The sequence below is a fragment of the Rhinolophus sinicus genome, linkage group LG01 (assembly GCF_036562045.2).
Source record: "Rhinolophus sinicus isolate RSC01 linkage group LG01, ASM3656204v1, whole genome shotgun sequence".
Classification (NCBI taxonomy): domain Eukaryota; kingdom Metazoa; phylum Chordata; class Mammalia; order Chiroptera; family Rhinolophidae; genus Rhinolophus; species Rhinolophus sinicus.
The window spans coordinates 176,863,110-176,887,135 of NC_133751.1; the positions used below are offsets into that span (position 1 = coordinate 176,863,110).

Below are 24,026 nucleotides of genomic sequence, written 5' to 3' on the forward strand. Positions count from 1 at the left end.
CTCCAAAGGAGTTAGGGTTCCGTTAATAAAAGCAAACTTGAAAAAAACCTGCTCTAAGAACCTCAAGACCATTTAAAAAGAAAATTACTAATTACTTTGAGAAATAAATTGGAAGATTGATTCTCGCTCACGCACACAGTGACAACATACTGCATTCCACATCCCCAGATCTAAATGTTTGGCAGACTTGGCACATCACAAATCTACCTCTTTTGTCGATTAAGTAAAAAAGGAGCGTGTTTAAAGATTTCCTTTACTTTTTCAGTTCTTATCCTTCCTTCAAGTACCCTAGGTAATTATTTGTCTTCCTTCCTCCCAGATTGTGTCCACTAGGTTCTGAGATAAAATTTAGATGATATTTCGGAGCCCTCCGATGACCAGGGCCCATGAAGAAGGCATACTCTGTGTCCTGCAATGTGCCAGTCACTGACTGGGGCTTGAGAATTGCCCTAATACAAAATTCTTGCCCACAAGCAGTTCAGCCTAGAGAGGAAAACAGCTCTGTAAATACAAAATTTCAACCCAAAGCAGGACACACAGGATGTTATGGAAAGATAAAGATTTATTTTATCCGCTTTCATAACCTCCCCTAAGTCCAGTTCACCTAAGCTAGCTGCATCCGTAGCGCGCAGCAGCAATTCACAGCCGCAAGGTCGGCGACCCGCGCAGGGAGGAGACTCGCGGGCGCGGCGGCCGAGGGCGGAGGCTCCGGCTGCTCTCCATTAGTTTTCCGGCCGGAAGCGGCGGTGCGGCTCGGCTGCGCATGCGCCCCTCACACGTGCTTCCAGAACGCCCACTCCGCCGTTTGGGCCCGGCCGGCACCATGCTGCGAATTTCTGTCTTGCGGTTGCTAGGACGCGCACTGGCGGGTAGGGTCTCGCTCCTGGCGCCCTCTAACCCACGCCTCTACGGTTCGGGCCCTCCAGGTGCCCGCGACCAAGCGCACGATGCGCACGCCTACTTCACGACACCCATATTCTATGTGAACGCGGCGCCGCACATTGGACACCTGTACTCGGCGTTACTGGCGGACGCCCTGTGCCGCTACCGTCGCCTCCGAGTTCCCAGCGCCGCCGCCACGCGATTCTCCACAGGGACCGACGAGCACGGCCTGAAGATTCAGCAGGCAGCAGCCGCTGCGGGCCTGGCCCCGACCGAGCTGTGCGACCGAGTTTCGGCCCAGTTCCAGCAGCTCTTCCGGGACGCTGGCATCTCCTCCACCGACTTCATCCGCACCACCGAGGCCCGGCACCGGCTGGCTGTGCAGCACTTCTGGGGAGTGCTGAAGGCTCGAGGTCTGCTGTACAAGGGGCTCTATGAAGGTTGGTATTGCGCTTCCGACGAGTGCTTCCTGCCTGAGACCAAGGTCACCTTGCATCCGGGCCCGTCGGGGGATTCATGTCCTGTATCTCTCGAGAGCGGGCACCCGGTCTCCTGGACCAAGGAAGAAAACTACCTTTTCAGGCTTTCCCAATTCCGGGAGCCGCTCCAGCGGTGGCTGCGGGACGACCCTCAGGCGATCACCCCCGAGCCATTCCATCACACAGTCCTTCAGTGGCTGGAAGAGGAGCTGCCGGACCTGTCAGTCTCTCGCAGGAGTAGCCACCTACACTGGGGCATTCCGGTGCCCGGGGATGATTCGCAGACCATCTACGTATGGCTGGATGCCTTGGTCAACTACCTTACTGTCATTGGCTACCCGAATGCTGAGTTCAAGTCTTGGTGGCCAAGCACCTCTCATATCATAGGCAAGGACATTCTTAAATTCCATGCTATCTATTGGCCTGCCCTCCTCTTAGGCGCCGGCATGAACCCACCGCACCGCATCTATGTCCATTCTCACTGGACAGTCTGTGGCCAAAAGATGTCTAAGAGTTTGGGCAACGTGGTGGATCCCAGGACTTGCCTTGACCGCTATACTGTGGATGGCTTTCGCTACTTTCTCCTTCGTCAGGGCGTCCCCAACTGGGACTGTGATTACTATGATGAAAAGGTGGTCAAGTTGTTAGACTCTGAGCTGGCAGATGCTTTGGGAGGTCTCTTGAACCGATGCACTGCTAATAGAATAAATCCTTCTGGGACCTACCCGGCCTTCTGCTCTACCTGTTTTCCCAGGGAGCCAGGGTTGGTGGGGCCATCAGCTCGTGCTCAGGCAGACGACTATGCTCTAGTGAGCGCAGTGGCCACTTTGCCCAAGCAGGTAGCAGACCACTATGCTAACTTCCAGATCTATAAGGCTCTGGAGGCAGTGTCCAGCTGTGTACGGCAAACTAATGGCTTTGTCCAAAGGCATGCACCATGGAAGTTGAACTGGGAGAGCCCAGTGGATGCTCCCTGGTTGGGTACTGTGCTTCATGTGGCCTTAGAATGTTTGCGAGTCTTTGGAACTCTGCTCCAGCCTGTCACCCCAAGCCTAGCTGACAAGTTGCTCTCCAGGCTGGGGGTCTCTGCCACAGAGAGGGGCCTTGGAGAGCTCTATTTCTTGCCTCGATTTTATGGACATTCTTGCCCTTTTGAAGGGAGGAGGCTGGGACCTGAAAGTGGGCTCTTGTTTCCACGCCTGGACCAGTCCAGGGCCTGGTTGGTGAAAGCCCATAGGACCTAGAAACTCAGCTCTTACTGGCTTGCAAAAAAGCAAATGTGTTACTTTCTTATTTTGCATTTTCAGTTAAGTTATACTAATGTTTTCTAAAGTGTTCCATCAAATGAGCACGTAAGTGATGTCCCTGTGAAAAGAGGTTTGTAACCTGTCTGTTGCCTACTCCCTACTCTAGTTCTCTGTGCCCATTAACCACTGTCCTTTGCTCACCAGTGTCCCTAAGATGTCTCTAGGGAAAGATGGGTAAGAGACAATCTTGCTGATACTATACCTTCTCATGGTGCCTCCTTTCAAACAATAGTTATTTGCCCAGACTACCTCTCATGGCTTGTTTTCCATTGGCCTGGCCTCTGCTGGACAAATTGGTGTGGGGATTGGAGGCTCCATATCTCAACTTTTAGTCCTACTTTGTTATAATAGGTTGGATCTCCTGTTAAAAAGAGATTCTTTCAGTAAACCTTTAAAAATCAGTGTCTTAGACTAGATGATTTTTGCCCACGTTTTTTATTATTGGTTTTTAAAACCATGACTCCCTGTACTTTGTTCAATAGTTGTGCTTTGTAACATTACACTTCAACCACTAGATGGCTCTAGTCTCACATTGAATTACTTAACACAGGTTTCAGAATCTTTAGAATTAGTTTTCTGCTTTTCTAATTTCGCAGAATTAAAATTTTTTTAATTGCTTTTCTTAACACAAGGGGTAACTGCAACCACTGCTGCTTTACAGAAAGCAATAAAAAATATCAAAATCCTCAGTTTTTTTCAGACTACTGAAAAAGGACATTTACTCTAAATATTTAGTAAGCTAATAAGTAAATGTATCAAGCTTGTTTGGCCTATCTATGATAAATCGTAAAGCTCTCTTCAGGTACTTGGTGTGTTAAACATTTTAAACTTTAATAACAGATTTAGAAGTATGATTTAAAAAAATTAGATCAAAAGGGCATTATTTTCTTTGTATTTCTTAGTCTTAATTTTGTTATTCACATACATAATTTACCTTATATGATTTCTTTTGGTCAGTCAGGATCTAAATACAATATAGAAATTATGGAATAGTTATTGTAAAGGTTAATACATTTACTTTTAAGTTTTTTTTGTTTTTTTTTAAGGAGGGTGCAGCTCCTTTTTTTAAGGAGGGCCCATGCGGGAATCGAACTGGCAACCTTGGTGTTATCAGCACCATGCTCTAACCAACTGAGCTAACTGGACACCCCATTAAGTAGTTTTTACTGATTTCTTTTCCTATTTTAACTTGTTATTAAAGTTTAAAAGTTTGTTAAGTACCTTATTCAGATCTGTTTTGTTGCATTTGTTGAAGGTGATGGTGAAGGGAGGAATGATCAATGCTCCAAGAATCTCAAATTGGATTTAGGGATCTCTTAAGGCTCCATAAGAGAACATCACAGAGAAAATGTTAAGGTATCAATTTATACAATGGCTGCAACACAGTAAGCCAGCGTTGTATCTCATAGGTGATTGGACAGCTAGGCCGAAGTTTAAAATGAGAACTTGCCTTGAAATAGCCATTCTAAGCATGGTAGCAAGCGGAGAGGCCTCACTGTGAAGTAAACTGTTGCGCTGCTCATTCCCCCGGATTTATTCTACGTGCTACAGTTCAATTCCAGTTTCTGTTTATCAGTGTGATGAGAGATTTTTGTTTGCTTGGAAACACTGCTTGAAGGCAGTGTTTAAAAAGGTGGAAGGCAGTCCTTCCACCTTTAGAATACTATAAAGGTGGAAAGGCATTCTAAAGGTGGAAGGACTGTTTCTACAAATGTTCCTTGAGACCATTATTCTTAATGGAATCCTGGGCTTTCCATATGACGTATTTTAGTTACCTGCTGCAATTACTAAGGCAGATTACTAAGACCTAGGATGGAGTATAATATCTCCTAGGGCTGGACAGAGTCGAGTGGTGAAAAAGGTGGATAAAGGAAAACAGACTTGGAAAACCAGTGGAATTGGTAACTAACCTCTGCCCTTTTAGCAGTCTTACAGTTCTATCACATAGAGAAAGTATCTTCTTTCCTATGACCTAGTAGTACTGGTCAATACACTGGACCTTGGCTTTCTGGGTGTTAATGGGGTCTCTTGTGTGTCTGTCATTTGTGCAGGCATTTGACTGGCTATCAGAATATTTGTGCTACTGGAGGGCACAATAAAATAGGGGAACCAAAAAGGAGAGGGCATAGTTATTACAAAAGACAAGATATTTTGCGTGGAGAGGCATGGTTTGATCTGACTTATTCTGTGGTGATATGGAAGATGAACCAGTTGGATTTTCTGTAGGAGGTAAAGCAAATGTCCTTTGGGTACTTAATATTTAAGAATGGCAAGTAAAACTTAAAACTGGAGGGCATGCACTTCGAAGAGGGCATCCTAACTACTTCCGGGAGATGATGATGATAAATTTATAGACATCTAAGAATGCCCCTACTCCAGAACTGTTAACACCTTACCTGGCATCTATGGATCCTTTGACCAGAAAGGAAGTTTCTCCCAAGTACTACCCTGAAGCTCTCAAATTTTCATTTTAGGTTATTCTTGGAGGCAGTGTTGCAGGAGGCTATGATAGAGCACTGATCAGGTGTTTACATTATAGTAGTAATAATAAGCTGTCAACTCCGTAGACTACAGTTCTCTGTGAAGTCATGCAAAAGTTGTGGGCAATGTATACGTTAAGTGGTGCCACTGTATATTGGAGGGCTATTGCACAAGTGAACTCATAGATTAGGAACCTCTGAGGTCAGAAGACCTGTGGCTATATGGAGGTCAAGAATACAGGAACAAGAAATAGGTAACAATCTTTGATTTCACTGAAATCCCAGTTATTTTGGAAGTAGGCCATATCATTTTTCTCTTAAGGACTGTGTGACTGTAGGGGCTGGGAAGAGCTTGTTAAATTGACTATTACGTTGATGCAAAAGTACTCGGGATGGCCTACACTGCAATATGGGCACTGGGGCACAGGTCTTGTTTTTTGCACACTGTACCTGTGATTGGGACATAGCTCTTTGGGACATAGATCTGGGAAGTTCCAAAACCGAAGTAAAGGCAGTAGTTGGATGACTTACAATCCTAAAGTAGCTTGGGCAGCACATGGTAGTACCAGGCATTCAACAGATTCCTCCTTGGGCATTATGGGAGGGATGGTTTCCTGGACCCCTGACTGCCCTACCCTCAGTGAGTATGTAGTTACAGTGTTGGCCTGCATTAGTGTAACCTTGAGTTATGGGAGAGCATGCCTCTTAACCAAGATTTGGTTCATCAAGCTCCTGTATGATAAATTTACATTTGCCTCCTGGAGGCAATTCCCCCATAGTTCTACCAGATATAGAAGCACTGTTTTTGTTGGTGAGGTCTGGGGTACTGTAAATCTTGGTGGTCCTTGCGCTCTTTTGCCAGAGTGAATAATTTATCAGTGGACCTAAAAGGGTGTGGACATATTGAGAGCCATGTGTCTATTTTTGCAGCAAAGGTTTACTAGTTCCAAGAGCCTGGGGGGAGCTAGGGCACAAGTTAAGGTAACCAAGAGCACAGGTTAGAAGGATCAGTTCTTGAAGAAAGCCTGTGAGCCCCTTGCGAAACTAAGACAGTATGAAGTACTGCACTACACAGCTTGCCCTGCCCCTCCTCTTTTAGGAACTTTGGATAGGATTGGTTAACTTTTCTCAATAGTAACAAACAAATTTGGTGGTTAACATTGCTGGAAGGGCCACAAGAGTAACAACTGAGTTAATTAAGGTTAATTAGTGGGGATTTTAACTTTCTGAGCAGACTGTCTTATTCTTTTTTGAGACAGAGAATAAAAGAAGCCCAGCCCTAAGCTGCTTTCTTCTATCACCAAGAAGTAATTGGAGCTTGAGGGGAAGGGACTAACCCATTTGGTACCAAAATGATACTAACCTCCTTATGCTATACCACTCCTAAGGCTGTGCCTTGTGTGTGTGTACCCCTCATTAGTTGACAGTCACTGGTTTGTGCAATTTAACATGAAGATGAATCTTCAAAAACTAGTTTATGATCAACTGTTATAGATTGGAATTATTGTTCTATTCTCTTAATTCAATACAGTCAATAAAAATTTGACTACTTTACACATTTTTCCTGATTAAAATATTTTTAAAAGGGTAATATCTTTAAAACACATTCAATAAGATAGCTTCAGTAATTTGGCTTTCTTTGAACTAATCCAGAAGTGTATTAGTTAAAAAGCTATAAATATAAAAAATATAGAGTTAATAAGCATGATATACATTTGGGTTAATCACTAAAATAATACAAATAGAGTGTATTTCTTTTAAGTCAAATAAAAATAAATGTTAAAGAAAACTCAATCAGACAGAAGACAGGAAAGAGAAAAAAAGGGCAAAGAAAAATAAATACTGTAAAAGAAAACCCATAATACAGCAGAATACAAATGTATCAGTAATTATAATTAAAACATCATAGGATGAATCTTTTGCCAAAAGACAGCAGTGTTCAAGTTTATATTTAAAAAGTTAGCTATATGTAGTTAAAAGTTAAATGCTTAAACATAACAGAAAATACAACATGAAGAAACACTAGGCATATATTAACCAAAAGAAAGCTGGTGTCTTAACAGTAGACAATCTATATTGAAGGGAAAACCATTACTAAAGATAAAGTGAAACTATAAAAGGAATAATATATCAACAAATTATAAGAATTATGAACTTGTATGATTGAATAACATAGCCTCAAAATGTAAAAAGCTAAAGCTAAAATTGAAAAGAAAGGAAATGTACAAAAAAATTAAACTGCCTTTCATGAGTTCAGAGGAACCATGCAATGAGAAAGTAAAAATACAGTAACTTACACTGGACATTCGCATTTCAGTCTTGAATGCTCACTACCAAGTGGATCATCACTGCTAAGTGTGAAAAAAATAAAAATGTTATCTCAGGCAAGGTTTTGTGACTAAAATTTTGTCTTCCATGCATGCCTCATGGCAAATAATTTGCTTTTTGAATAGAAATGTCAGCAACTATTCTATCTGTTCAGTAAATCTATGGATTATGAAAAAGGGAGAATCTCACGGCCACAATTTTGCCACATTTTCTAATTGTTCGTTCAGTAATAAGCAAAGTTGAAGGGAGAGAACCAACAGTTCTATGTTCATCATTTGTGTTTGCTCACTTTCCCCATCAACTCTGTGAGGTATTATTCTTTCTCTGTTTAACTGATGAGAAATTGAGTCACAGAGATTAAGTAACTTGGGTAAGGTTATACAGTTTGTAAAACAGGAGAGCCTAGACTCAGACTTGTCTTGGTGCCAGAGCTTTAGCACCCTCCTTCGCACCAGCACCACAATCATGAGTATCTACTGAAGTTGACGGCAGTCTGTTGTGGGGAAGAGGAAGTCGTATAATCAGATCCAAAGACCTGAAGATGAGAACTAATCTAAATAAGAATCCTTAATTGAAATACATCAATGAGTGTTTCAAGATGAGGAATTAATAGTTTTTGAAAGCTAGATTGTGAAACAGATGACTGCCGAAATAGATACTTAGAATGATATAGTTCTCTTTTCCTTTTAGGAGTTTCCTTTATTATCCTAAGCCAGTTTATGCGTGCTGGTATAAATTTAAAAAAATTTTAATAACTCTAATAGTCTCTATTTTTCTTTTTCCTTAAGATTATTTTGTTTCTTATTTTCAGAACAGTGCTCTAAATTCTTGACTCTAACAGTTCCCTAAGTGAAAGTATGTTATCATAAATTCATGAACCTTAAGTATTTTGAAATAACATTTTACTAATTGATACTTAAAATACACATTTATATCTATACATGAAAACATATCAATATTCAGAAGTTTTATTTGAATTAACTATTATAATAACAAGGCCAAATAATTTTATTAGGGGTTACAAACACTGAAACTTTTCATTTCATACATAACAGTTTTAATACAAATGAACTTAATAGACATCTATTTACTAACAATTTATGTTCTATGAATTTACTGAACACTTATTACTGTATTTTTATGACATCTTTCCTAACAAGCCTGCAGCAACCAGATTAAACACCTTTTGACTCCAGTTCTTACCAAAGCAAATATCACTGTTAGCTAAAATGTCACATATTGGATAATTCCTGGTAAATTATAATCTCATATATGACAGTCAAAACGTGTTCTAATTTCCCCAAGTTAGAGACTTTATTGTGGATTGCTTAAGACTACTCTGTTATATTTTATATTTTTTATGAAATGTAGCTATTATGTTGGACATGGGCTACACCTTGAAGAAGTGTGATAAAACCTGTTTATATAGAACTCTTAGTTATTTAAATTGTATTTTTAAAAATGTAACAAAAGGTATGAAAGTCCTTGCAAACTTGGAAGGCCAAAAATACCTACATCATTATTCTGTGCTTTAAATGATTTCTTCAGAACTTTGTTTAAATTCAAGCAACACAGTCCCATAGTTAGCAAGGCATGATGGGCACTTTTTCAGTATTTTTTTTGCATGGTAGATTATGACTTGCTGATAGAATCAGACTGATGCATTACAAATAATATGTGGCATTTTTTGATTGCCTTAAAAAATCAATAAAGGAATTTATAAAGATTTTCATAAAGCAAAGACTATTCAATACTGAAAACACCAGACAAATGGAGTACTAGATTGTTTCATGATATTTTTGACAAGAGCTCTAATTATAGAACACTGGACCTTAACTCATACCGTGTTACTTTCAAAATAAATATAGCAAAATAAAATATTCTTAATAGATGGAGTGGCCTTAGGATATGCCAGAATATTCTTTAATATAACTATGTTATTACAGTTTATTGCTCAACTTAAATATTTAGTCCAGAAACATTTTGGCAATGTATCTAAAATATATATATACATCAATGGATAGTTTATTATCCTTTATAAGACAGGATAAAAAAATTAAGTTATAATGGGGTTATCTTCCTAATATTACAAGGTTTTAATATATAATTCTTATTCTTTCCCAACAGAATTACCAACCAGTTTTAGGTCTTGGGGTAAATATGAAATTAAAATGGTGAAAAAAATAAGACTCCTAGTATTGTGCAATCAAATTTCAAAAATGCCAGAACAAATTCTATGTAGTCAATTTAAATATTGCTTATTTACATAACTTTATTGTTTTATTATTAATCCAATCTCCTATAAAAGGAATATATTGTTTTTATAGAAGTTTTTATATATATATATATATATATATATATATATATATATATATATATGAAACAGGCGGCATTTAAAGAAAGTTGGCATGGCCATTTTTTAATTTTAAAAGTTCTACTTAGTGTGGCATTTTTCACTTGTAAAAAACTTTCAGTTCTGTAAGAGCAAAGAATCATAGCTTCTTTGTATTTATAAGGTGAAATGTTATGTGTAAGTTTTATTTAAGTTTAATGTTCTGAAAACCTAGAAATATCACAAACTAAGACCTGAATCAAAGATAAAAAGGAATATTGACAGTGTCACTGTGTTAAAAGGAAGAAATATGTTTTCAATCTGACATGATATATGCAGTGAATGCTTATACTTGCTAAGATGCTCTAAGAACCCTTGTTGTATGAATGACAAAAGAGGGCCAGAAATAGATACGGAGATATTTTTAAGTATATTTAAGAATAGTTTCCAATTTATCCATAATGACTGGTATAAAATAAATGGTCATAATATGATGTATTTTCATATATGTACAAATTATTTTTATATGTATTAATGTCAGCCTAAATTTCTAATGTAAACCTAGAGTTTGAAATGTTTTATCAAAAACATTTAATATAGGTAAAATATATATAAACTTAAATACAGTGAAACCAAAATAATTAGAAGCTAGAATCTTTTCCGTATTATCTCCCTAACAAGGTAGTGTTTTTTTAAATTTTCCATATTACACCAAATGGCCTGTTGCTATATCTAGTCTGTGTATGCCATGGCCATGTCTACACATATGAAACATCTGGAACAAAGCTGAAAAATCCAAACACCAAAGATCTTTTTAAGTGGTTGTTTTTGACATTACCATGTTGATAAGACAGCCAGATGATGACCAACTTTTTCAAGGTATTTGTTGTTTTATAGGTAAAACCTTTGTTCTATTTGTTACAGATTACAAGTCTATGTTACTTAAGTGTGTGTGAATTAATAAAGGAAACCATGATTTTATCCTGCATCTTCAATGTTCTGGCTACTAATATTTCTTTAATTCCTTTAAAAAAGCGAAAACATTTAACTTTAAGCACATCCAAAAACCTCGTATTTGTTACCAGACCACTCATGAGGCTAGTTGTTTTCTATTATTGGATAAAACAGTTATTCAAGACTCTACTTAACAGGTTCCATAGAGGAAGGTGGAATAAGAATTGAATCCTCTGCTCTGAAATCTTTTCTGGGATGAAATTGTGGGCTTCGAGAATATCGAGGTTTCAAACCCACAGATGAAGGTTGAGAAAAGCTTCTCACAGAATTTAACTTTGGTTCCTATTAAGAGATTTCAAGAAAATTAGAATTTTAATGCATTTTAAGTGGTTCTTATAATTACTTAAGGGAAAGATTTTAAGAAAAAAAAATATTACCTGGGCTTGGATTCTGAGGAGACAGGGTGTACTTTAGGAAATTCCCATTAGCGTATAGGTTACCTTATAACCTGCAGCTGGACAGGGAGGCATCCTAGGGCTATGAAAACACTCACTAAAAAGGATCTGAGAATAGCCATATCTAATAGTATTTCTAAATTAGGTTATATTTCCTTTGTGCCATCCCTAAACTTTTAAAAACAAGATTTATGTAGTTAGTGATACACAAAATTAGAGTTAGATCCTGTGGCTGAGAAAGCAACTATCCAGAGAAAATCAGGAATTATTAATACATTTTATTAATAAATTAATAAAATAATGTTAATAGACTAACATTTTATCCTGCTGTTAATAAGTGAAACATTCAATGAACAGACTCTGTTCTTATAAGTGATTTTTATTTGATCCACTGCTGAACATAAGGATTGTTGGAGATACTGCTTTGCTCAAGACACTTAAATGGGAAAATTTCAGCTAAGGCGTCTATAATGACTAAATACCTACCTCAGAGCATCAGTGTTTAGCCAAATCCTTTTGTCTAAAAACCTCATCATTTGCTCTGCCTGCTTTAAATGATTTGAGTTTGAATGTGATCCAAGAAGAATGCAAGCATCAAGGAGCCTATTTCATAAAGCTGAATAGAACTTTGGAAGTAGCATGTAGGCCAAATCAATTGCTCCACCTGAATCTGACACAGAAATTTAATACCAAGTGTTCTAGAAGTTATTCTAAAATTTATTTACTTATATATAATTCAGGAAAGGGAACTGGAGCTTCTAAGCTAAAAAGCAAAATTTCTCTAGAGGCATATTTGTTAATATACCATTGTACTTTCCAGGATTTGGGCACATACGCTCCTCTACTGACCTACCAAAAGTGCACATGTCTACTAACAATGAAACAACTTGCCAATACTACAATAGATAACTATAAGGAGTAAGTCATTACCACAATAATGTTAACTCTTCTTTTATGGCATATCAGACTGAGATGCTTCTAGGGTTAAAAATGTTTTAAATATGCAATTACACAGAGAATTTATTCATACCACTTCAAGATACTTTGCAAAGTTACAAAACAGTTTTCTAACCAGAAAAGAAACATTTATGACATATTATAAAATATAGTTATCAAAATCAGTTGTGAGAAAATTCACTCTAATGACATCAGGTTATAGATACTGCTGCAACCTTAGTTACTGCTGCAATTTTTGAGCTAAGGAGACTTCAATAGGTAATTCTGTTAATGATCCATTAATCTTATATATATTTTATTAGTATGAAAAGTGGCATGAGTTTGGTACTTGTCATTAGGATGTAAAAAAGAAAACTAAACTATAATAACCCTTTCCCAAAATAGTAGATACTATATGGAGGGTTTCTACAAAGACTGATACTTATATTGCAGCTATTAGCAAGAAGAATGGAAAAGAAGAAGAAAAGCTGGTGGACTTTATGCTTTCAAAAACCTGTAGAAATGTATCACGTTCCCAAAATATATATATGGCACCGCCTATAAATATCTTTTGTTATCAGAGGGACTGATGTTTTTCTGGGATAATTTAGAAGGCCTTTCTTCTCACCTTGTCTTTCTTATTTTACTTCCCAGAATGCTGAGTTGCACAACACTTTTAAAGAAAATGTTTGATTAATAATCTAAAACACATTAATAATCTAGAATAATTCTATTTTCACTGTTTTGGTTAAGAAACTGTTCATACTTAGGTTATGTGATAAACAGTTTCACGTTTATCACAATTTGTTTATTTCAGAATTGAAATATTTTCTTATCCAGATTCCCAGATTCTTAAGGGATTAGAGTAGACATTTTATTTGTGTCTAAGATTTAATTTGTGTAAGATTTAATTTTAGTGATCCAACAAAAGATAACTCTTGGATGAGATAAAAATTATTTCTGAAAATATTGTGTTCTCTATTCCCCACGCAGATTCCCTCACCCCCCTTCCCCCACTCCCCAGAAATCACTTGCCTCCTTATAGGTGACAATTTATTAGTAATCAGAAACTTTAGGTCCTACCACTTAACAGTTATATCATCTTGGGCAATTTTGTTAACCTTTCTACGTCTCACCTTCTCTTATAAAAAGTGCCTGATTATCTCACAAAACTAAGAAGTGGATAAAATGAGATAATGTATGTGAAGTGCTTATAAATTGTAAGGTGCTATATAAATATAAGGTGTTATTCTTGCCTTGGAATAATAGGGTAAGCAAAAATGTGATATTTTAAGCATGATTTTAGAGCAGATTATCATCAACATAAACAAAGTTAATACAATTTTATAAAGAATATTATCATGGACTTTAAACAATCTTCAATGACTTAAGCAAAGCTTTTCTTTAGAACCACCTAGTAATAATATAGCAAATTTAGTTACAGAGGTTAAGTTACCAATATTATAAGACTTTATTCCACAGTTGTTGACTCTGTAGTTAAGTTATATGATTCCATGATTTCATGTTTATAACATAGGGAAACAGGCTTGTACCTGAACACATTTCTATTTATATAGTACCTGTATCAATGGTTAAACCAGAAACCATAAAGTTTCAAGGGTTAAAGTAATAGAGGAGGAGTTCAGGCCTCATGGCTTAATCCCTTTCATATTCTATGTTTTGATCCCAGTTTAGTGTTGCATTCATTTTGTAATATATTCATAGGGTAACCTGCATCCCAATTTCTCTGGGACAGTCTAGGTTTATACCTATTGTATTAGAGTTTCAGTTTTGAAAAATAGTCTTTGAATAGAATGATTTTATAGGATTATAAATATGATAAACTTCTTTGCTGGTCAATAGTACATATTTCAAAAATTATTTCAATTATTTTTGGTGTCCCCTTTTACTCTCAAGTGTCCTGATTTGAATGATGAATATATCATTTCTGCATATAATAAGAACTTGGAGTAGAGATCAGCAAAGTCACGAACTTTCTGACTACTACAAGGAACAGAAATGAAAGGACAACTTGGTATGATAGATAAACATCAAAGAAATTTGTCTATATGTAAACAGCCTTGATTTCTATAAAGAAAATCAAATCAAGTCTGTCTGCTCTTCATCAATGAAGGTGGGAGTGAGATTCAAGAAATATGAGTTAGGGAACAGGAACTCCAGGTCGGAATCAAAATAATCATATTTCAGAGAAGGTAAAGCTGATATTCATATTGGAACTTGGCAAGTCTCTGAGAATGTAATTATCTCTGAGAAAAGATGTAGTTACATTCTTACATATGATCCTATTCAGATAGACCCTAACTACAAGTTTTTCTGGCTATTAGGTTGGTGCAAAGGTAATTGTGGTTTTTGCAAAATTTTTTTTTAACCTGTTAAATTGCAATTACTTTTACACCAACCTAATAGAACAAACTGTACTTTATAACAGTAGAGACAAGATTCTTTTGGAACTGCATGATCTGAGTTTAAATCATGTCAACGGAAACTATATTGTTGGTTATCTTTACCTAAAGTGTATGAAGATGTTTGGTTTGAAGGATGTTGAATAAAGAAAATAGATGAATTAGATGATTTATATGAAGAAATGATCATTAGAATAAATTTGGATATTTTCCCAAATCATCATTTAGAAGAAAATAAAGAAACCTGAATTCTCTGTAACAAGTATACAAAATTTAAGCAAAAGTGACGATGAGTTAGAAAGTTACTTTCAAGAAGCAAGTAAATGGATGAAATGAGTTGTATACGTTTATATCCTAAATCAAAGTTAGAATAAAGAACTCTATAGGTGTTAGGTTGATATCCTAAATCAGAGTTAGAATATTTATACAAAGTTTTTAACTTTAAAAAATACAAATTTGTTGTGTTACAACACAAAATTTCATTATTACCCACAGTGTTTCCCCGAAAATAAGACCGGGTCTTATATTAATTTTTGTTCCAAAAGACGCATTAGGGCATATTTTCAGGGGATGTCTTATATTTTCATGCATAACAATCTACATTTATTCAAATACAGTCATGTCATCTTCTGGTACATTGTCATACCGTACTAAATGCATCTGTCTGGCTGACGATCTTAACTGGGGCTTATTTTTGGAGAACACACAGTAGGACTGTACCTATGAAATCCTTTGAGGAAACAGGATAGCCTTTTTGAACTCAAGATAAAATCCAGATCCAAAAGGTGTCTATTAACTAACATATCCTTTCTAGTCGCATCTGCTCTTTAGGAATTAGACACAAAGATAACCTATGCCTGACCATCTTTTAACATTTCATTTTATAATATTTATAATGTATAAAGCAAAAGAAATTGAGGATTAAAATGATATCATATTCCATGTTCAAGCAAAAGCTATCCTGGTTCTCTTTTTTTCATACTTTAAAATGCTCCCCTTGTTATTATAAGAAACCGTTGTGAATAACATGGAGCTTAAGAGGACTAGTGGGTTCAGGAATGGAAGGAGAGGAAAGCTGTGAAAATAGAATGACACTCTCTTAAGTATGAATCTTAGCTACTTTTAAATTGGATTCCTTAAACCAAAAACATCTTTCTCCACATTGCGTGAATTTTTTCACATTACATTATGCTTGCTGATGGAAATTCTACCAAATTGGATTAAATGTTTGGGTTAATAGGCATTCTCTTTTAACACTATTCTTAGTGAAGTCAAGGAAGGGAAAGATCCTTTTTTCTCTCTTGGTTTTATTCCCAAAATCTAGAATTCAAATTGGTATTATTAGATTATATATTTAGCTCAATACAGACATCTCTTGTGGGAATACATTGTAAATTTAAGTATCACTGGTAATATGATTGGAATTGGGCAAAACTCTTCCAAAATTAAGTGTGTTTGACTGCATTTCTTTTCTTTCATTTTAGAGTCATATTTGAAAATGAAAGCAGAGATGACAGTGCCTAAGTAATGGCTACATAGCTAATATCCTCAGGCGCTATCATTTTTAGTCAAAAAAGTTAACTGCGTTGGGTAGATAAGGAAGGACTCAAGAGTGTCTAAAAATTTGGAGAAATTCTATCCAAAATAAACAATAGAGGGCCTCAGAATGCTACTAGCCAGAAAAGGGAAAGCCAGATGAAAGCAAGACTTTCTCATTGTCAGCACACTCAGTTTTGTTTTGTTTTTTCAATTGATTCAAACAATAAGGATACTGGTACTTGGAAAACAAGTTGGAAAGGAGATATACAGATGAATAGACAGGAAATTCTTTCCAGATTGAAAGTGGACAACTGGTTGGCTTAGGGAATTCATGGGACAGGAAAAATACAGTTTTATTTTCAGCTTGGAATTTTCCAAAGGGAAAACTTTTTGAAGCACTGAAACCTATCAAAGACAAAGACATAGAGACAATGTCACAAAGTTTGTTGATAAGTAATGGGAGGAAAATGAATGCTAAAAACTTTGAGACATTTACTTTGAAGACGTTATACTTCAGACTCTCCTTATAAAACAAAATAACAACACAAAAGGCTACCATCTCCTCACAAGTGTTATTTTCCCCAGGGGGGAAAAAACTCTCAGATATCTATTTTATCCTCTCTATTCCACGAAGGAGGAAATGAAGAAAAAAAAGTAATAATCTGATCAAAGGGCTTTCTTATTAGAAATTCTCTAGGTGTAAGGACACACTAGAATCTTGTAGGTACATCCCAAAGAAGTGTGAGGTTCTGTGGCTCCTCAAATTTTCTCTGATGAGGAACAAAACCAATAAGTAAAACCACTGAAGTGAGGAAAAGACAGCCTGGGAATCAGGGAAGGGCTTTAATTCCTAAGTATGGAGAGGTAGCTTCTCACACCTGTTTTCCAAAGGAAAGAAGTATACCATGATGCTAATGACTCATATCACCTTCAGATAAATACTAAGTGACATTTACTCATGGGTACAGCCTTGGTAGAAATGCAAAACTGACGTTAACATACTAGCCTCACTAAGAAAACTATTCACCAAAGTATTAGTAAATAATCAAGTATTGGCTTTTTCAAACTAAAAAATACATATCAAATGATGAAAACTGACAAACCAGTAGATGGAAACATTTTTAATTACATGTTTTAAAATAAGTCAGATGTCAATATAATATCACCACTTACTAGCCTAAATAAAATTTCTTAACGACTATTTGGCCTGTTACTATGTATCTTCAATATAATCAAGCTTGACATTATATTAGTTGATACTGTTTAAAGCAGCATGACTAAAAAGAATGATAAAGCAGGAAATCTTTAATTTGTTAGTTTACTAGTTTGAAATCTATGCCTGTTATTTTATATTTGCAGATCCTGACAGGTCAGAAAGTAGGTAACATCAAGATAGCCATGAAACTAGTATACAGAAAACTAAAGGATTATGTCACATGGAAAGGAGAAATAAAATATTGACAGTGTAAAAATAAAACAAGTGATCTTGAATTGCACTTGATTTCTGAGGAACCAGGAAAATGCAAAAAATATTAGCAAATGTATGCAATACATAAAAGCAAAGAAACAGAAACACATATAGCAAGTCTGACAAACAGCAATAACTAGCTGCTAATCAGAAAGTGGTACTCAACATGGAAGGACAGAAGCTGATAACATACTTTTAGGAATTTATGCACAGGAATGAAAACGCTGAACAGAGTTGAAAGAAACAGTACCAATTATGAATATTATATCCATCCTTTGGGTAAAATTTTGCCCTTTTCCTCTTTTAAGTCTATAGAGATTTCAGAATACATTTTTGTCCAAGTTTAGGACTAGGGGCCAGCAATTTACTGTTGTAACAATAGGGCATGTTGAAGCATGATATCAAAGTTGGATAGGATGCCTTCCTAAAGTCTTTTCTAGTCCTTCGATTCTGTATTTTAATACTATCCAAGCACTACCTCTGAGAAAGACACCAAGAATTTTTGTGTATGTGACCCCAATTTATTCTTTTATAGTGAAATATAGCATAAATCCAGCAAACACACTCTCATATGCAGGAGTTATATGTAATTTGTTTGAAAATACTGTACTGCCATTATTGGCAGAAATTATAAAGCAATGTTATAAAATAAGTCACAACACTTTTTCTAAGCCATCTTTCTGAAATCAGCTGACAGAGGAAGTTAAAGTCTTAATTTTCCAAGATCCTTTATCTTTTTAACATGCTACCGTCTTTCTATCTCTGACTGTATTAGAGATTTTGGGAAAACAGGTTACAAAATTATTACCTTGTGATTTTGGTACATATACTAATATTTGTATTATCCATTTCACTCTAACACAAGTGAATTTCAGAGGTCTTCAGACTGGCCTTTTAAAATTGGTACTAAGTAAGTATAAACTTGCTTTTCAAATTTGTCTAGAAGATTTACAACAACAACAAAAGAAACCAAAACAGTTTTTACTTAGTATATATAAGGAGAATTTTCGTCCTTCTAATCTATCTGTTTTTAGAAGTAACATGCTTGGCTATCAAGCTATGCCGGAAGGTTGATGATATTCTCCATATATTCAGGTTGACAGTAATCCACAGTTTTGATTAGCTTTTCAAAGTAAAACTAAATTCTAAGAAAGTGTATATATATAAATAATATATGTATATATATGTAATGTGTATATGTGTATGCATATAATTATATATGTATATATGTTATGTATGTGTATGCATATAATCTATATAGTTCTGTGGAAGAAACACATTTCAGTATCAATTATTATCAGAGTTCCTTATCAAATAATACATCATTAATTTTTATTAACAGTCCAGGATTTGTTTAGCATCATGTTTAACATTTTGAAAATCAAAACATTAACTTTTTTTGTTCTCAGGATAGTACTATTAAAAGAAGATCTATAACATCAGTGGTTAATATTTTTTACTTAGAAAACAAAAACTTCTGAAATTTCACTGTGGAAGTTATTATTCTATTTACATTTTTAAAAACTAAGAGTAACTAATGTACATAGGATCCTTGTATGCTAGTATGTTCATATGGCTTACTGGTCTCATGAAACAATTTGACTGATAAACATATTAATTATGGTTTAAAAAGAAATACCCTATTTGACTCTCCAGGAAAACTTTGGGTCTATGTCCTATTATTTCTATTGTTGTTGTTGCTGCTGTTAGTGAGCATGGAAGACATTTGGGGATGGAATAAGAGAGGGAAGAGAGATTTATTAGGGTAATGCCAATATTTATGGTTATGGCTTTTTTCCTTCTGTTCTAAAATTAGGAAGTCAGTGAAAGAACTGCAAATGAATGTAAGAAGGATTTTTTATACTACTACAGAAATTTTAGTAATAACACCGAGGATTGCGTCTGTAACTTTTGAAAAATGGCTTTTCTTCCCTACTTATTTTCCAATTTTATATTAAGACTTGGTTTTAGAATTAGAATTAAAAATTTTCCTTTGGTGTAAGAAATAGTTTTGCATTTTATGAAAACAATTTGTCCTTTTAAAAACGAATAACATATATATGTATGTTTTATATATATAGATATAATTGCATATATTGGTAACATATAAGAAAAGGTAACATATATACATATATATATATATATATAATTGCATATATTGGTAACATATAAGAAAAGGTCAAAAGATTAAAGCATTCAAAGGACACTAAAATACAGTGACATATCAGTCAATGTTATGGGATCATGTCAGAGATGAGCTCTTCTTTTATCAAAACAATTCTATTAGGTGATCCATATTACACAAGATTTGGTGCCAAATGGCTTATGTTATAGGAAGGCTGCAGCATTATCTCAAATATTAGAGAAAAATTTTAATGCAGTTATAATAATCACATGAAAAGGCAAGAATACTGATCATATTGATCATGCTGGTGTTTCCAATATTTGGAAAATGTTATAAAAAAGAAGTATAGATACTATTCAAATTTCGAAAACTATGGCAGAAGCAAAATTAAATAGAGTAGCAGTAACAGATAAATAGACAAAAGCATATTAAGTGACAAAATAGCAAATTAGAACTGAATAATTAAGATTAAATATATGCTAAAAGGCATGAAAGTATTAAAACTTCCATTAGAATTAGAAATGACTCTTATCCTAAATATTAAAACAGATGGCAAAGAATATGAAACATAACTTCCAAAAGGTTGAGAAGAAAAGAAATAACACAAAACAGAGAAAATGAAAGACACCTTACTATTCTCATCGTGGTTATTTATGGAATGGATAAAATATGTAGAAAATGTTACTACAGTTAGATTAACACATTTAAAAAAACAACATGCCATATCTACCTAAAGAATTTTGTAGAACAGCTGAAGAAGCAAATTTCATAAAATTTAGACAGTTTATAGTGGAATAAATAAGTATGGCAAGGTATTAACTAACCCTAAGGTTCACAATGGGCAGCTTCTAGCCGGTTTGTCGAAGCTGGATCTCGGCCACACAAGGATCATTGGACAAGAAATCAGTTGAGCTGGACTAGAGCTGCCCAATTGTCTTAATAATGAATGCTCCACACTGTCTGTTAAGTAAAGAGAAAGAAAATATAGATCAAAAAGACTGAATGGGAAAAAAATAATAAGGTACAGTAGATGAGTGTAGGACATCAATGAACATTTAGTAAATAGTTGCAGAACATGTAATACTAATTATATTAATGTGTTATGAAGTGAAAGGCTAGAATTTAGGAGGGTTCGAGAACTCAGGAAAGGCTTGCTCCCCCTCTCTCTGAGAGCTTATTACCAATTTTATTATTTTTTAAAATCAGTTTTTTTCAATTACAGTTGACATACAATATTAGTTTCAGGTGTATAACATAGTGATTAGGCATTTATGTAATTTACAAAGTGATCACTCTGATAAATCTAGTACCCATCTGGTACCATATATAGTTATTATAATACTAATGACTATGTTTCCTATGCTGTACTTTACATCCCCATAACTATATATTGTGTAACTACCAATTTGTACTTCTTAATCCCTTCCTCTTTTTCACCCCCCTTCCATTTGGATATCCTCAAAATGTTCTCTGTATCTGAGTGCTCATTTATGATGTTTTGTAGATTCCATATATAAGTGAAATCATATGGTATTTGTCTTTCTCTATTTCACTCAGCATAATACCCTCTAGGTCCATCCATGTTGTTGCAGATGGCAAGATTTCATTCTTTTTCATGGCTGAATAATATTCCATTGTATATGTGTACCACTTTTTTATCCACTCATCTATTGATGGATACTTATATTGTTTCCATATCTTGGCTATTATAAGTAATGCTGCAATGAACATATGGATGCATATGTTCCTGAATTAGTGTTTTGGGTTTCTTCAGATAAATACGCAAAAGTGGGATTATTGGGTCCTTCTTGTCTCTTGTTTTAGCCTTTGTTTTAAAATCTATTTTGTCTGGTATAAGTATTGCTACCCCAGCTTCCCCCCCCCCCATTTTCATGAAATATCTATTTCCATCCCTTTACTTTCAGTCTGTGTGTGTCTTTCAATCTGATTTGAGTCTCTCGTAGGCAGCATATGTAAGGGTGTTATTTTCTTATCCATTCAGCCATCCTAACTTTTGAGTGGAGCATTTAATTCATTTACATTGAAAGTAAATGTTGATAGATACATACGTAGTCATTGCCATTTTATTAATCATTTTTATCTTTTTTTCTTCTTCTTAAAGAAGTTCCTCTAACATTTCTTGTAATACTGGTTTGGTGTTGATGGACTCTGTTAGCTTCTTGTCTGGGAAGCTCTTTATTTGTCCTTTGATTCTAAATGATAGCTTTGCTGGGTAGAGTTATCTTGGTTGCAGGTCTTTATTTTCCATCATTTTGAATATTTCATGCCAGTCCTTTCTGGACTGCAAAGTTTCTGTTGAGAAATCAGCTGATAGTCTTATGGGAGCTCCCTTGCAGGTAACAAACTGCTTTTCTCTACCTAATTTTAAGATTCTCTGTTTTTAATCTTTGACATTTTAATTATGATGTGTCTTGGTGTGGGCCTCTTTGGGTTCATCTTGTTTGGGACTCTGCTTCCTGGGCTTGTATGTTTATTTCCTTTGCCAGGTTAGGGAAGTTTTCAGTCATTATTTCTTCAAACAGGTTTTCAATTCCTTGCTCTCACTTTTCTCCTACTGGTACCCCTATGACGAGAATGTTGATATGCTTGATGTTGTCCCAGAGGCCACTTCAACTATTCTCATTTTTTGGATTCTCTTCCCTTTTTGCTGTTCTCATTGGGTGTTTTCTGCTACCTTATTTTCTAGATCGCTGATTCTATCCTCTGCTCCATCTAATCTGTTGATTCTCTTTAATGTGTTCTTCATTTCAGTTACTATCTTTATTTCTGATTGGTTTTTATGTTTTCTATCACCATTTTTATGTTTCCTTATGTCTGTTGAAGTTCTCATTAAGATCATTGAACATCCTTATAACCAGTATTTTGAACTCTCCATCTGGTAGATTGCTTGTCTCTATTTTTGTTTAATTGTTTTTCTGGAGTTTTGTTCTGTTCTTTATTTGGGATGTGATTGTCTCCTCATTTTGGCTGCCACCCTGTATTTGTATGTATTAGGTAGAGCTACTATATTTCCTGCTCTTGATATAGTGGCCTTATATATTAGGCATCCCATGGGCCCAGGGTTGCAGTCTCCCTGGTCACCTGAGGCAGGTGTTCCAGGTGTGTCCCTTGTGTGGGTTGTGTGTGTCCTCCTGTTGTAGTTGAGCCTTGTTTGCTGTTGGCACATCAATGGGAGGGATTGACCCTCAGGCTGACTGGTTGTGAGGACTGGCCATAACTACAGTGGAAAAGTTGTTGTGAATGGCTGACCCTATGGAGAAGGATTTGCATTAGTGGGGTTCTGGTGCCTGCCAAGTCTGCCTTTTGGGTGTGTCATTTGTGGACGTGGTTGGGTGGTGCTCTGGTGTGGTCTAAAGCTGGCTACCAGGTGTGTTGGTTCTGGGGCCTCTTGGGAGAGACTCTCCTGCAGGCCAAGGTCAAGCTGCCACCTGTGGCCTGCCTGGGGCCACTTGGTCTGAGCTACAAAGTGATCTGAAGATTGTTGCCACTTGTGCTTGTGCTGTGGTTGGAAGTGCATGGAGAGGCTAAGCTGTGAATTGAGAATGATTGCTGCTAGTGGTGGGCTTGGGGCTGCTTAGCAAGAGGTATGGGGCATGTTGAGGCCAGATGCTGCTTATTTGGGGTTTGTGAACCTTTGAGAAATTGTAGAAAGTCTGTAGCTTGAGCCAAGACTGGCCACTTGTATGGAAAAGCCACTGGAAGTGGCTTGGGTAGGACTGCAAATTGGGTGGGGTGGGGGAATGGTGTTGGATAGGTTGATAGAGACTCAGATATGGTGCCTGCTTGTGCATGTAGGCTGGGTGGGTTGAAGGCTCAACAAAGGAACAATGATTCTTCCAGCACTTCTGTCTGAGAGAAAGCTGCCCCTCCAGCCTTCGTGCTGCAGCCAGACAATTCAGTACCCCCCTGTATGTCTCCAGTGCTTTTTGAGCTGATGCCCCAGTGCTGGAGCACAGAGTGAGTCAGTCCATCAGCAAATAAGGCCATATGTGGGCCCTTTAAGAGGAACGCATGGGACTCTTGCAGGCTTCCATCTTACTCAGCCATGATATCTGCTGTTTTTCAGAGCCAAAAGTTATTGGGACTTCTCTTCCTGGCACTGGAACCCTAAACTGGGGAACCTAGTGTGGGGCTGGGGTCACTTGCTCTTAAGAAGGAATTCCACGAGCGACAGCCCTCCCAATTTTTAACTGCCACTTGTGGGTGTGGGACCAGCCCATTCCATGTCTCCATCCCTCCTACCATTCTCGATATGGCTTTTTCTATATATTCTTAGGTATAAGATTTCTGTTCAGCT

At 36.2% G+C, this 24,026-nt stretch overlaps 1 protein-coding gene across 1 annotated transcript; it reads left to right on the forward strand.

Moving 5' to 3' along the window:
• The first annotated feature begins 756 nt into the window (after window positions 1–756).
• MARS2 (methionyl-tRNA synthetase 2, mitochondrial) lies at window positions 757–10,789 on the forward strand. The gene has a single exon (XM_074339706.1). It carries the CDS (start codon window positions 764–766, stop codon window positions 2,603–2,605), a length of 1,842 nt encoding a protein of 613 aa, XP_074195807.1. The 5' UTR covers window positions 757–763; the 3' UTR covers window positions 2,606–10,789.
• The last annotated feature ends 13,237 nt before the right edge of the window (window positions 10,790–24,026 follow it).